Source organism: Oryx dammah, unplaced genomic scaffold (assembly GCF_014754425.2).
Source record: "Oryx dammah isolate SB20612 unplaced genomic scaffold, SCBI_Odam_1.1 HiC_scaffold_11077, whole genome shotgun sequence".
Classification (NCBI taxonomy): domain Eukaryota; kingdom Metazoa; phylum Chordata; class Mammalia; order Artiodactyla; family Bovidae; genus Oryx; species Oryx dammah.
In genome coordinates, this window is record NW_024080471.1 from 2,469,906 (window position 1) to 2,485,633 (window position 15,728).

At 42.4% G+C, this 15,728-nt stretch overlaps 1 protein-coding gene across 5 annotated transcripts in view; it reads right to left on the reverse strand.

Annotated features, from left to right (window-relative positions):
* LOC120860468 (zinc finger protein 25-like) overlaps positions 1–3,885 on the reverse strand; it is a 28,582-nt gene extending 24,697 nt beyond the window's left edge. The window contains exons 1-4 of one of the 5 annotated variants that reach the window (XM_040236290.1): positions 3,221–3,715; positions 2,540–2,736; positions 1,717–1,788; positions 1,497–1,609 (exon numbers count right to left, since the gene is read on the reverse strand). In XM_040236290.1, coding sequence (XP_040092224.1) covers positions 1,497–1,511 — 15 coding nt within the window. In that variant the 5' untranslated portion in view covers positions 1,512–1,609; positions 1,717–1,788; positions 2,540–2,736; positions 3,221–3,715. The other 4 variants (XM_040236289.1, XM_040236288.1, XM_040236287.1 and 1 more) reach the window with 4 other exon arrangements.
* Between the last annotated feature and the right edge of the window lie 11,843 nt (positions 3,886–15,728).

The window sequence follows — 15,728 nt, forward strand, 5'->3', positions numbered from 1 at the left end:
CTGGATATCTCATTTAATTCAAGATATTCCTCAAATATTACTTTTTAGAGTGGCATTCCCTAATCAACTTATTCCTTCTTCCTCACTTACTTTTAACATGCTGTTCTCTTACATTGCTTGAGTTTACCTTTGAGCACATACATCAGAAATACTGCTCAAATATTGACACACTTTATTAACATTAAAAATCACATTCATTAATACTCTTATCCATCTCATCAGAAAAATCTTTATATATTAGCATTTGTTAACTTGGCAAGTTTTCCAACATTCTGATTTTCACTTGAAAGCACTTTTAACGTTAGCAACAAATACAAACAGGTATTTTCCATCATTTGACAGGCTCACTTCACTCATTTTTGAGAAAATGTATGAATACCACGTGAATACCATAGTTTGTCGGTCAGTTGCTCTTTCACATAAAAACGAGAGTTTATGAAAAAAAGTGGCTAGGTGAGCTCACATATCAATCACTTTAAGTGCTTTTCCTCAAGACAACCAACCATCACATACCAGTATGCAGCAAATTTATGAACTTTCCATTTTATCCCACTGGGTAAGAAAAAGATGTGTACTCAAAGGTCAAGATTTAATAAAATTAATAATTTTTACTGTTTCATCAAAGACATCCTTAAGTAAAGGTGGCAATTTTTTTTTAACTATGCAACCTATTGTGGAGGAATATAATGTCATTGGTGTCATCATCCTGATTTATGCCAGACAGGCAGCTGTGCTTTTACACTATCAGTGCTAATTTCATCAGTGTAGAAGCCAATTTGTATCCTGGTATTATGTTTTGACAGAGAAGGCAACGGAAACCCACTCCAGTACTCTTGCCTGGAAAATCCCATGGACAGAAGAGCCTGGTAAGCTGCAGTCCATGGGGTTGCAAAGAGTTGGACACGACTGAGCGACTGCACTTTCACTTTTCCCTTTCATGCGTTAGAGAAGGAAATGGCAACCCAGTCCAGGTTCTTGCCTGCAGAATCCCAGGGATGGCGGAGCCTGGTGGGCTGCCGTCTATGGGGTCGCACAGAGTTGGACATGACTGAAGCGACTTAGCAGCAGCAGCATTATGTTCTGAGGGGCTTCCCTCATGGCTCAGATGGTAAAGAATCTGCCTGCAGTGTGGGAGATCTGGGTTCAATCCCTGGGTTGGAGAAAACCCTGGAGAAAGATATGGCAAATTGCTCCACTATTCTTGCCTGGAAAATTCCATGGACAGAGGAATATGGCGGGCTACAGACCATGGGGTTGCAGAGAGTCAGGGACGACTGAGCACACACATTATGTTTTGACCTCACAGACTCACTGAAGGGTCTTGGGGTTCCCAGAACACACCTTGTAACTGTTGTTGTATTCAAACAATATCTTCCCCAAAGGCGATTTTTAATGATTTCCACTTTTCTAATTTAATATATGGGCTCTCTTTCATAAAACTCACTGAAAACTTACACACAGAGTGAAATAAAGAAAGAGGTAAATAAATGACTCACCCTGTACTTGTTCATTTTCTGCTGCTATTGGAAAGTATAGAAACTATGAAGTCAGGACAGGAAAAGTTGAAAGACAGAAGTCCTAAGAGACCTTATCTTGAAGTCAGGATCACCTGTGAGAAATTTACATACAACATTTTAGTAAAAGATAAACCTCTGGGAAAAAGTCCCTTTGAGCCACGAGAAGGAATAGGAAGGACCACGATAAAGGAGTACCCACCTGTCCATTGGTGACTCATAGAATCTTGATGAATCTGGACATTTTTGAATCTAAACATGTTTTTCCTATTGGCTGTTTCAAAAATTATGTGTCCATTACTAAATAATACAAACAATTGAAAACTTATATGTCCAATAATAGCAGATTAGTTAATCAAGGTATATAATATATATCCAAAGTATGGAACCCTATACTGGCATTACAAATAATGTTTGTAGAGAGAAATATCTATTAATATGGAAAAATCTTTAAGTTACATAACAATTTTGCCTATCAATATTATAAACCCCAAAAGGTTAGAAAGTCTTCAAAGCTCTCAAAAATAGGATGTTTCTTCTTCCTAAATTTCATTTTCTCCAAAATCACTTTTTCAAAAACTTTGACTATAAATGGTATAGTGACAGGGAGGCTCCAGCTCTGCTAAGCTCTATTAACCTAGTGATGGTTTAATTCCATGCTTTTATCTTTAACATGAGAAGGAATTAGGTAATTTTAAACAATCATGTACTATTCTAATTCTGTAAATCTTCAATTCAACACCACAGATACAATAGAACTGGGGAATGCACTGTCCCCTCCAACCTTGGACTGGGGCCTAGAGCAAATAAAGAGCAGATAGGCATTGATGAATTCTGACATAGCCGTCTAATCTCTTCATAGTGACACAAATTTAACGTCTAAAACAACAATTTGGCAGCATAATCCCCAAACAGGCACTTCATGTAGCGAGCAAAAGTTAACTAGATGCCATAATGTGAGGTCCTTCCCATATGCAGAGGATACCACTTCCAGCTGCCCTGGTACTTACAAAACATCTACTTACTAAGTCTAGATGCACCATCCAATCAGAGGCCGTATGGTATCACCTTCATAATATGGAGCATGGATGAAATCGTAGTTTTCATCTTTTTAAAAAGTCTGTCCCATTTCCAACCTGGCTTGGATACGATTCTTAGCTTCTCCAGTAAAACTTAAAATTCAGGGTTTCAACTATGGTTTAAATTTATGTTTAACAGCCATCTGAGAATACACAGGTCAGAGAATGCATAAGGGCCTTAATTAACCTTTTACACAGGGGTTCTAAGGAAAATAGAATGCTGCAAGGTAAGATTCCTGGAGAAGGAAATGGCAACCCACTCCGGCATCCTTTTCTGTAAAATCTCATGGACAGTGGAGCCTGGTGGGCTGCAGTCCATGGGCTCCCAAAGAGTCAGCCACGACTAAGCGACTAACACTAAGGTAAGACTAGATCCACGACATGCTGGTGGTACTCAGGGACAATCACTGTATTAAATAAAACTTCAGGGTGGGAAACAGCATGAATACGGAGTAAAACAAATCAGAATTTAAATCCCACCTGCTAATGATGGCTAATCCAGTTTAGCTCTCTGAACCTTTAGAATCTGTATTTATTAAATGGAGGTGGTTAATACCGATTCAAAGGATGGTTATTATTAAATGAGCCAATGATGAAAAGAACAGCATAATGAGAAAAGCAGCTCACCTTTATTGAAGCCTCATCATACTTCATATACACTACCCTATTTAATACAAGAAACGACCCTAACGGCTATTGTACTCTTCCAGATGCGTATCAGAGTCCTACCGGATTAAGCTGCCCATTTACCGGCGGGCTCTGGAGTTGAGCCCAGGTCCCCTGGTTTCACAGCGCCACGTCTCCAGCAGCCAGCGCCGCCCACGCGCCGGCGCGGACGTGACGCGCTTGGGATACACGTCACAATCGGCCTTTCTCGCGCGCCCCAGGCCTGCTCCAGCCACCCCTTTCACGCAGCTCGAGAAACGCGGCTCCTGGGGAAGAACGGGGCTGCAGACAACCGTCCCTCCGCCAGGCCCCTTGCCTGGCCTCCTCCCCAGGCCTCCTCGAAGGGCAGTCCGGCGCGCAGAGCGGGGCGGCCGTCGGCTGCCAGATTTCCCGACTCGGCGCAGCCGCGGAAACCCGGCTTCCCCCCAACCCGGCCTAGCGCCCGTAGTGAGGCCTCCGACACACCTGCAGGGGCTCGGCCTTCGCTCCTGGCCCGCGCAGGTTCCAGGCCCGCCCTCTGCGGCGCCGAGCGGACCTGGAGGCTCCTGAGTGCTCTCCCCCCGGGGGCGTTAGGTGGACAATGGCGACTACTGAACGGAGGTGGAATTGCTCATGCGCGGAAGGCTTCTGCGCCCCACTCGGGAATTGCGCTTCCACTTTGGGTGACGTCACGAGGATCGGCTTCCCGCGATCTGAGCTGGTCCTTTCTTTACTCTCAGTGGAGACGGGTTAGAGCTGGCCCTCCCCAGTGTGCGGTTTGAAAACAGGAAACTACTGTGAGGTAGTGCGATGAATAGCCATGGTAATATTTAAAGATAGTACTCGAAGCTAGGGGGATGAACAATGCGTAGTAAATGGTGTCAAGTTTTCTCACTTTATCTTTCATCCTAAATTCACGTGGTAATTGGGGTGGCCATCTCTTATCAGTTAATTGCTTTTATCCAGATGAAAAGTAAAGCTTATCAAGTAGTTACACCTTGTAAACGAAGAGCCTGGGAGTTTACCACCCGCAGGCGGAGATGGGGTGCTATCTTCCTAGATGTTTGTTTACATTTCAAAGACATGGCTCCAAGGCTTTTAAAGGTATTCCTGGGTGGTAAAACTAACAAGAGGTTTGTTTACTTTTTAAAAAGATTTGCATGCATCTCAAAGGGACAGAAAAAGGATTTCAATTACAAGTTTTAACAAGGAAATGCTCTAAGAAAAGAGGGGAGGAAAATCTTCCCCCTTTTTGAACCAGGGAAAATTCAAGTTTTTAATATTTGTATTTAACAGGAAACTCTGTAAAACTTAATTTGAGTCAAATGACAATTTTTTTTTTCTGAGAGTTTAGTTTGGTTTTCCTTGACAAGTAATTTTAAATTCATCAGGAAATGCATAATTTCAAAAGAATAGGTACGAAATTTTATTGGAAATGCATACTATTGTAAACATAATTTAAAATTTGGTGCTGGCTTCAAAGGAGAATAGAAACAGATCCAAATACATAAGAACTGAATATGTGTTAAAATTGTTATTTAAAACTGAAAATAGTTTGGAATATTCAGTTAATGATTTGAGAAAATAGGGTTATTAATGGTACATGAATTCAGCATGTAAAGTTAAAAAGCAAACCATCGATTACTTAGAATATAAATAAAAAGTTTTAAAGGACATAATTTGATATAGCATGAAATAAAAAGCAGAAACAACAAAGAATATAACAAAGTGAAATCAGATTGAGAAAATATATTGAATGGTTATGAGACACAGGTTTAACACTCGTGCATAAACTACTCACAAATTAATTGAGAGATGAATATCCAATATGTAATAAAAATAGAAAAATATCCTGTTGCAGATTTTCATACAATCTACGATGCAGTGGACTGCCAGATGCTTCAGTATTCTATTTACTATTGCAAAAGAAAATATATGGACAGTTAAATTATGACAGGCCATTCACTTTAAACATGCATTACAAATCCAATTTCAAAGCTATTAAAATATGACAAAAAGCATGTCTTAGAAACACTGAAGTGTAATCATAAGAAAGTACAATTAGTTACTATGTATATGAAAACTTTGTAACATCACCAGACATCAAGGAAATCTTAAAATGAACATGAAACACTATTTTGTCTACAGGTTTCAAGTTTCATTCCTTTTAGAAATTACTGCCTTAAGTAAAAACCCACACAGAAATTGCCCGAATTTTAGTTTCTTCATACCACTTACCCCAGTGATTTCTCTTTGACAGGTCCCAGGAAATGATGGTAGAGTAAATTTGTAGAATGATGCTATTTATGTGGCCATTTTATGGTCAGGAATTTTGGGTGTCTCTTAAGAGCATTTGAGTTTCTCTGCATTTCTCCAGTATCTAGATCTTCTTAAACTATGTTTTGTGCCTATTCAGTGAATTTGGCCCAAGTTTACTGAAAACCCAGCTTCATATTTTAGAAGTCAGTAAATTTCAAGATAAGTGGCAGTTTGGGGTCGTTGGTGAAGACTTTAGATAAAGTGAACTTTTGCTTTGAGCTCAGGTACCAACTGCACACCACAGGACTGAAACTACTCTTTTGAAACAAGGAGGAGGACCACCTAGAAGACATCACCCTGATCTGACACCTTTCATCAAACTGTATGAAAGTGTACATGGTATAATTGTAGTAACAGATGACTTAACAAGAAAAAAAAAAAAGGTGAAGATAACCATATAAACACCAAGAATTCAAACAAAATATTATCAACACCTGAAGTCCCTCCTAAGGGATCACTCTCTATTACTAGTCCTGTCCTCAAAAGTAGCCTCATGCTGACTTCTTTCTTTGATTTGTCATAAAAACAAACAGTTCCCTTGGAACTACAGTTTTTATAGTTTTTATCCAGATATATGCACAGAAGTGGAATTGCTGGATCATATTTTGTAGTTCAGTTGCAACAGTAGAATGCTCTGTGACACCATGGACACCAAGGCACCAGGCTTTCCTGTTCTTCACTGTCTCCCGGAGTTTGCTTACACTCATGTCCACTGAGTCAATGATGCCATCCTATCATCTCATCCTCTGTTGCCTCCTTCTCCTTTAGCCTTCAGTCTCCAAGCATAAGGGTCTTTTCCAGTGAGTCAGCTCTTTGTATCAGGTGGCCAAAGTATTGGAGCTTCAGCTTCAACATCCATCCTTCCAATGAATATTCAGGACTGATTTCCTTTAGGATTGACTGGTTTGATCTCTTTGCAATCCAAGAGACTCTTAAGAGTCTTCTCCATCACCACAATTTGAAAGCCTCAGTTCTTTGGCACTCAGTCTTCTTTATGGTCCACCTCTCACATCTGTACATGACTACTGGAACCATAGCTTTGTATATATGGACCTTTGTTGGCAAAGTGATGGCTCTGTTTTTTAATATGCTGTCTAAGTATGTGATAGCTTTTCTTCTAAGGAGCAAGCATCTTTTAACTTCATGGCTGTAGTCACTGTCTGGAGCCCAAGAAATGTTATATTGTATTACCTGTTACAAAACAAGCCTCTTTTAGGAAAATCAAAAGTTGTATGGTCATACCTCAGAAAGCTAGTAAATAGTTATTTTCCTCAACAAAGATCTTTATCTGAAGTCAAAACACAGAAAAATTATTGAAGTCTTAGTTCTTCAAGAGTAGTACTTAAGTAGAACCAATTAGACAACGGAGGCCTTCAATCAGTAGGGCCTAATTCTCTCCTTGAGCCCGTGTGTCAAATACTCATAGTTGATAGTATTTTGTGTCATAAAGTCTGGGATAAAACTAACAGTTTAAATTAAAATGTTAAAACTATATTTCATGTGTGAGGGGACGCATCTAAGGTTTTCTGGTAACAATTTTAGGATGCTTCTCTGTAGGACCTTTGATAGGGAAGGGAGGTAGTGGGTAGCTCAAGCCATATTCAATTTTCCTTTACGTCCTCTTTCTGGTTTATAAGATGTTTATCCTCCTCTTGAGTCAGTCAGTTCATTCGCTCAGTTATGTCCGACTCTTTGACCCCCATCGACCCCATGGACTGCAGCACGCCAGGCCTCCCTGTCCATCACCAACTCCTGGAGCTTGTTCAGACTCATGTTCATTGAGTTGGTGATGCCATCCAACCATCTCATCCTCTGTCATCCCCTTCTCCTCCTGTCTTTCCCAGCATCAGGGTCTTTTCCAATGAATCAGTTCTTCGCATCAGGTGCCAAAGTATCAGAGCTTCAGATTCAGCATCAGTCCTTCCAATGAGTATTCGGGACTGATTTCCTTTAGGATAGACTGCTTTGATCTCCTTGCAGTCCAAGGGACTCTCAAGAGTCTTCTCCAACAGCACAGTTCAGAAGCATCAATTCTTCGGCGCTCAGCTTTCTTTGTGGTCCAGCTCTTACATCCATACATGACTAGTGAAAAAATCCTCTTAGTGAGCAGTTAAGAAACCCTAGAAAGGGAGTTCTAGTTCTGAATAGTTCACCCTGGATTCATATTTGACACCAACCATTCCCCTGGGTTTGAACACTGCAGCAGGTAGATTCTGAAGCTCTTCACCTTAAGAAAAACCATGCCTTGGCTGGTAGAAACCAGAGAGACAGAGAAATAACATTTGGAGGCTTAATACAAATTGTTGAGTGAACACTAATGCAAAATCAGACCTAATAATTCTACCTGTAGAATTTGACTACTTAACATATATACATTATCTCCAAACATTATATTTTTTAATTCAAAAGGCTGGAGGCCTAATTTTTAACTGCTTTATTGAGGCATAATTCATGGCTGTGCAATTCACCAATTTTTATTGTAAACAGCAGTAGCTTTCAGGATATTCAGTGTTGTGGAACCATCATCATAATCATTTTAGAGCCTTGTCATCATCCAAAAACACACCTTTTACTCATAGCAGTCAATTCCCACTACCGTCCTAATTGTGGACACAATGAATCTACTTTCTGTCACTGTAGGTTTGCTTGTTCCACAGTGGAGAGCTTGTCTACTCCATAAATGGAATTATACAATATGTGGTGTTCTTGAATGACTTCTCTCACTTACCATAAGTTTGTAAACCCTAACAGTGAATCGTACAGAGTTTGGTTTCTTGTAACTGTAAGACTGTGAAGGTGGCAAGTGTGAAGGTTGACTGCTTTTGCCCACAGTGCCCTAGATCCCAGCAGCGGTTCCTGCCATTCCTCAGAAGACCACCAGAGGGTGGTGTGTAGCTGCTTCTGACAAGCACACTGTCCCATTCCAAAGTGGTTCCTTTCCGAGTTCAGTCAGTTCAGTCGCACAGTCATGTCTGACTATTTGCGACTTGGTGGACTGCAGCACACCAGGCCTCCCTGTCCATCATAGACTCCTCTAGCCTCCTCAAACTCATGTCCATAGAGTGGGTGATACCATCCAACCATCTCATCTTCTGTTGTCCCCATCTGCCTTCAATCTTTCCCAGTATCAGGGTCTTTTCCAATGAGTCAGTTCTTCACATCAGGTGGCCAAAGTATTGGAGTTTCAGTTTAGCATCAGTTCTTTCAATGAATATTCAGGATTGATTTCCTTTTGGATGGACTGGTTGGATCTCCTTGCAGTCCACCGGACTCTCAAGAGTTTTCTCCAACACCTCAGTTCAAAAGCATCAATTCTTCTGTGCTCAGCTTTCTCTATAGTCCAAGTCTCACATCCATACATGACTACTGGAAAAACCACATCTCTGACTAGATGGACCGTTGTCAGCAAAGTAATGTCTCTACTTTTAATATGCTGTCTAGATTGGCCATAGCTTTACTTTCAAGGAGCAAGCATCTTTTAATTTCACAGGTGCAGTCACCATCTGCAGTGATTTTGGAGCCCAGGAAAATAAAGTCTGTCGCTGTTTCCATTGTTTGACAAGGTTTTTTTGTTTGATTTTGTCTTCAACCTCATTTGGAAGCTAATTAAAATCGCATCTAGTGATAAGTTGAACAACTGACTGAAAGTTGTTTCTTGTGATACAAGCATTTAATTTTATGTGTCCACCCCTTTTCTCTGTCCACGTTTGTCCCTTCCTCTCGATGTCTATATACAGCTATTTATAGGTATATCATATTTCACTATCTATATAGTTTATTAGATATATTTTTCAATCACATTCCCTTTTTTGTGTGTGATTTGGATCTTTGGGTGTGACAAGGATCTGTGTCCTTGAAAATTATGTTTCTAATTGTGGAAGAAAGGAGAAAAGATGTCACAGAGAAGTTAAGTAGAAATGTCAAAGTTCTCAGTTTGATTGGATGTATCTGTAGACAACTACCAGAATATTTTAGCATACATGTAATATCTAGCTCTTTCCACTGAGAAGACCTAGAAAACAATGATCAAATCAGAAGTAAGGATTCCAAACATCCTACTGTTCCATATTTAATATTCAATGTCATTTTCCAATAAAAGAAACCAAAGCTTATTGGAGAAATGACTGATTCTAGTCCTAAGCAGGAGTTCACAAGAGTAACTTGAAGCATCTTGCCAAACCAGATAACAGTAAGCATTCAGAGTACAAGGGTCACATCAAAAGTACTTGAACAGATTTCAGGTGTTGAAAGATGGGGCAATTTAAGTTCAGTTCAGTTCAGTCACTCAGTCATGTCCGACTCTTGGTGACCCCATGAAATGCAGCACACCAGGCCTCCCCTCACCAACTCCCAGAGTTCACACAAACTCATGTCCATTGAGTCAGCGATGCCATCTAAGCATCTCATCTTCTGTCATCCCTTTCTCTTTCTGCCTTTGACCTTTCCCAGCATCAGAGACTTTTCAAATGAGTCAGCTCTTTGCATCAGATGGCAAAAATATTGGAGTTTCAGCTTCAACATCAGTCCTTCCAATGAACACCCAGGACTGATCTCCTTTAGGATGGACTGGTTGGATCTCCTTGCAGTCCAAGGGACTCTGAAGAGTCTTCTCCAACACCACAGTTCAAAAGCATCAATTCTTCTGGGCTCAGCTTTCTTTAGATTCCAACTCTCACATCCATACCTGACTACTGGAAAAACCATAGCTTTGACTAGACAGACCTTTGTTGACAAAGTAATGTCTCTGCTTTTTAATATGCTATCTAGGTGGCTGCAATCACCATCTGCAGTGATTTTAGAGCCCCCCAAAATAAAGTCAGCCACTGTTCCCACTGGTTCCCCACCTATTTGCCATGAAGTGATGGGACCAGATGCCATGGTCATAGTTTTCTGAATGGTCATCTTTAAGCCAACTTTTTCACTCTCTTTTTCAGTTTCATCAAGAGGCTCTTGAGTTGTTCTTCTCTTTCTGCCATAAGGGTGGTGTCATCTACATATCTTAGGTCATTGATATTTCTCTCAGCAATCTTGATTCCAGCTTGTACTTCTTCCAGCCCTGTTGGGAGCCGCATTAGGCACTACTGACAAAATAGAGGCATGGCCCTAAACCCCCTCCCTTTGTTCCGTAGGCATGGACCTGGAATGAAGGAGTTAGGCTTTGTGATTCTGACTTGCTTTTTCCTTTCCTCGGCTGAATTGACTGAAGAGAATATTAAGGTGCTTATTGTTTTTGAGAGGAGCATGAGAAGGCATAAAGCCTTCTGCAGCTGTGCTCAAAGAATAATTCATAAAGTTAATCACTGACATTTGTTCAAGGACTTTTACAAAAGAGTGTTCCAGGGTGAGCATGGAGGCCGCAGCTTGAGACCATGGGAGGGATTCCTATCTGAAGCCTATTTGTGAGAAAAGTGTTTATGGCAAAAAAAGTTTGCTGAATTTAGGGCTTAGGAATAATTAAAATAGTTAGAAGCTAAAGACTTAAGGATTGCTGTAATGTTACAATATTCTACTATAGCTTATAAAAATTAGGGACTTTAGAGATATTATTAGCTAGAAGCCCTTTCTAAGAAATAGTGAGCTTAGGATACTAGGGGCAAATAGGACTTAGAAAGATAAGAATTAAACTGAGGAATGTGGTATGCAGCCCAGACATCAGCATGAGTTACAGTGTATTCACAAGGACACATGAGAAAAAGTAGATAAGAGAATCGCTGAGGAAGGAACTCCTTTTGAGGGGCAACAATGATTTTTGGAAAAAAATAAATCTGGGTCAATGGGAACTAAAAATATCAAACCTCTAACCTAATGCTTTTGTGAAAGTATAAAAGAGAATCATGAGCTTGAAATAAACAGGCAGTCCAAAAAAACTGAGAGTCTGCCTCAGTTTCTCGCCGACACCGCCCATCCCTTCAGGTTGAATCCCTGGCTGCTGGAGCTGGACTCTGGCACAGCCCAGTGTTTCTCATGATGTACGCTACATATAAGTTAAATAAGCAGGGTGACAATATACAGCCTTGACGTACTCCTTTTCCTATTTGGAACCAGTCTGTTGTTCCACGTCCAGTTCTAACTGTTGCTTCCTGACCTACATACAGGTTTCTCAAGAGGCAGATAAGGGGCCCTGGTATTCCCATATCTTGAAGAATTTCCCACAGTTTATTGTGATCCACACAGTCAAAGACTTTGGCATAGTCAATAAAGGAGAAGTAGATGTTTTTTTCTGGAACTCTCTTGCTTTTTCCATGATCCAATGGATGTTGGCAATGTGATCTGATTCCTCTGGCTTTTCTAAATCCAAGTTGAACATCTAGAAGCTCACAGTTCATGTACTGTTGAAGCCTGGCTTGGAGAATTTGAAGCATTACTTTGCTAGCGTGTGAGATGAGTGCAATTGTGCGGTAGTTTGAGCATTCTTTGGCATTGCCTTTCTTTGGGATTGGAATGAAAACTGACCTTCTCCAGTCCTGTGGCCTCTGCTGAGTTTTCCAAATTTGCTGGCATATTGATTGCAGCACTTTCACAGCATCATGTTTTAGGATTTGAAATAGCTCCCCTGGAATTCCATCACCTCTGCTAGCCTTGTTCGTAGTGATGTTTCCTAAGGCCCACATGACTTCGCATCTCAAGATGTCTGGCTCTAGGTGAATGATCACGCTATCTGCCATTAGAGCAGTGTTATCTGCATATATGAGGTTGTTGATATTTCTCCAGGCAATCTTGATTCCACCTTGTGCTTCATCCAGCTCAGCATTTTGCGTGATGTACTGTGCCTAGAAGTTAAATAAGCAGAGTGACAATACAAGCCTTGATGTTCTCCTTTCCCAATTTTCATGCAGTTTGTTGTTCCACATTCAGCTCTAACTGTTGCTTCTTGACCTGTATACAGTTTTCTCATGAGGCAGGTAATGTTTTCTGCTATTCCCATCTCTTTAAGAATTTTCCACAATTTGTTGTGATCCACCAGGCTTTCCTGGTGGCTCAGCTGGTAAAGAATCTGCCTGCAATGTGGGAGACATGGGTTTGATCCCTGGTTTGGGATGATCTCCCAGAGAAGGGTAAGGCTACCCGCTCCAGTGTTCTGGCCTGGAGAATGCATGGACTGTATAGTTCATGTTCTCACAAAGACTTGGAAACGACTGAGAGAATTTGACTAACAGAGTCGAAGGCTTTATTTTGTGTAGTCATTGAAGCAGAAGTAGATGTTTCTGTGGAATTACCTGCTTTTCTATGATCCAACAGATGTTGGCAGTTTGATCTCTTGTTCCTCTGCCTTTGAAATCCACGTTGTTCATCTGGAATTTCTTGGTTCATTTAATTGACCTAGCTGGAAGAATTTTGAGCATTAACTTTCTAGCCTGTGAAATGAGCACAGTTAAGTGGTAGTTTGAAGATTCTTTTGCATTGCCTTTTATGGGATTGGAATGAAACCTGAACTTTTCCAGCCATGTAGCTACTGCTGAGTTTTCCAAATTTGCTGGCATGTTGAGTGCAGCACTTTAACAGCATCATGTTAAATACCTCAGTGGAGGGATCTATCCCCTTCAGAAGCTTTATTTGTATTTGTAGTAATGCTTCCTAAGACCCACTTGACTTCTTACTCAAGGGTGTCTGGCTCTAGGTGAGTGACCATCCCATGTAGTTGTCCAGGTCATTAATACCTTTTTTTGTACAATTCTTCTCTGTATTCTTGCCTGTTCTTAATACCTTCCTTCTCCTTCTGTTAGGTCCACACCGTATCTGTCCTTTATTGTGCCCACCTTGGCATGAAATGTTCCCTTAGTGTCTCTAGTTATGTTGAATAGATCTCTGGTCTTTCCCTTCTATTGCTTTCCTCTGTTTCTTTGCATTTTTCCCTTAAGGTTTCTTATCTCTCTTTGCTATATTTTGGAACTCTGATTTAACATGGTTACATCTTTCCTTTTCTTATTTTTGTTTTGTTTCTCTTCATTTCTGAGGTATTTGTAAGGCCTTCTCAGACAAATCAGAACTTACAGCCATTTCTCAATGGGATTACTCTTATGTGCTTCTTTACTTTTAAATTGTGTGTATGTCTTATATATTTTGGGTATGAACCCTTATTAGACATGAGAATTGCCAATAGTTTCTCCATTTCCTACTTCAGTTCTCATTGTATTGATGGTTCCCCATGCAGACGCGTTTGAGTTTGATGTAGTCTCACTTGTCTACTTTTCCTTTCACTTCTTTTGCTTTCGAAATTGCATCCAAACTTCACTGCCAAGACTGATGTACAGGAATATGGCATCATTTTATGGTTTCAGTTCTTTGATTCAAGGTTTTAATCCATTAGCAATTAGGAAGCCTTAGATCCTAGAAATCGCTTACCATCCCTCCCTATTTAGGGGCAGTGTTCCTCTGGCCTCTAGAGAGTGAGCGCAGGTACACACACACACACCGGAGCACAGTGAATATGAAAAGGACTGTGGGGTGGGAACAAAAGAGGGACAGATATGAGGAAGGTAATAGGAATATACAGGGGCTGGAGGCACTGCCTGCCTGAGACACGGACTCCCACAGTCTCCAGGTCTTGTCCCACTGATGTCTGAGGACCTCCCTAAAGTCCATGTGGGCATCATCCCTGGTGTGCAGGTGGGGACCAGGCCAGGCTTTGAGAGACACAAGGATTTATCCAGGATGGAGAAGAACAGGTAGGAAACTGGAGGTAAGACTGGACCCAGGTCTGTCTTCTCAGATCTGCACACAGACCCTGCCCCGGAGCTGTGTGGAGGGCTGTGTAGAGCAACTGTGTGAGCCCAGGGTCTGCGAGGATGAGGGATGAGCAGTCAGTATCCCAAGGGTTGTGTGCAGAGGTGTCAACTGTCAATTCAAGGAAGGGGCCCCCGGAGGTGAAGTCACTTCCTTGAGGGCAGACCCTAACAGAACTCAGAACCCTGTCACCAGGCACCCGCCTCCTAGCAACAGTGCCACAGCCAGTTGGCTCACTCAGCTGGAGAGACTTCATCCAGAAGGATGTTCTCCTGCTGTGTCTCGACTGACCAGGGCTTCTGCTTCAGGAAACCCTGGAGGGAGAGGTTTTTCAGATGTTTCAGGCGGTTCAGTGCTCAACCCGGATGCCTCTGGTCCTTTACCAGGAGGTCACCTAAGGTAACCCCAGGCAACCTAGAGCTGGCCACACCAGGCCAAGCCACCACTGGGAGCCATCCCTGGGCAGTGCCAGCTGCCCTCATCTCCATGTGGGGGGAAGTGGAACTTGAGGGGAGGTTCTCCCTCTGGGCAGGAACAGGATGGTGGTTACCTGGTGGTCCTGTCACGGTCCCACCTGAGGACAGGCTGGCAGTGGTGAAACAGCATCCCTGAGGTGCTCTTTTCTGTGCCAGTGTGGATCCAAGGTCCTCATGTGGTCAGGTGTCTGCATCCTTGGTGGAGGTCAGTGGGGAGAGTGGTGGGCGTGTGTCTGGAGGGGAGATGTCTGGGGGTCCGAGAAGCACCACAGGCAGCTGGCCGGTGCCCTGAGACTTTCTGCCTGGATGCCGGGCACTTGTTCACAGGGCTCCTCACGGGACTGCAGACAGGAGCCAGTCCACGGAGCACCCTGCTCCATCTCCTTGCACGACAGACCGGAGCCCCACACCAGCAACAGAGCCCAGGGCAGGCACAGGGTGAGTGCCAGCCAGGAGGCAATCCTACGCCCAGGAGGTTCCAGGTCCCAGAGCCACCCTGGCCCTTCCCTGGGTCCCTCCTAGAGTCCTGCTCCGAAAGGAACCTGGGACTGTCATCTCTGCAAGGCGCCCTCATGGGCCAGGCCCTACTTGTCCAGCTGCAAAATCACTTCACCTACATGTGGGAATCTCAGAAGGAGATTGTGATAGGATTTCACTTCATGTTCCCCAAGGAGCCTCTCTGCATGTTTCTATGGTGTATCCTGTGTTAACTCCATCCCAGGTATCCATGTGGGCCTGAGAATCCTAATGCCTCTCACCCCAGTTTCAGCCTCTCTCACCCCAGTTCTCATCCCCAGAATGGGATGTTGTGGTCATCACCACAGGGATGATGCAGTTAACACACGGGAGCTGTCCAATACAAACTGCCCCAAGGCGCTAACACGTAACCATGGCCCAGCGCCAGTTCACTTGTGATGCCGGGACGCTTATTCTACGGAGGGCACTGCTGCCCCTCCTCCTGTCATGAGTCC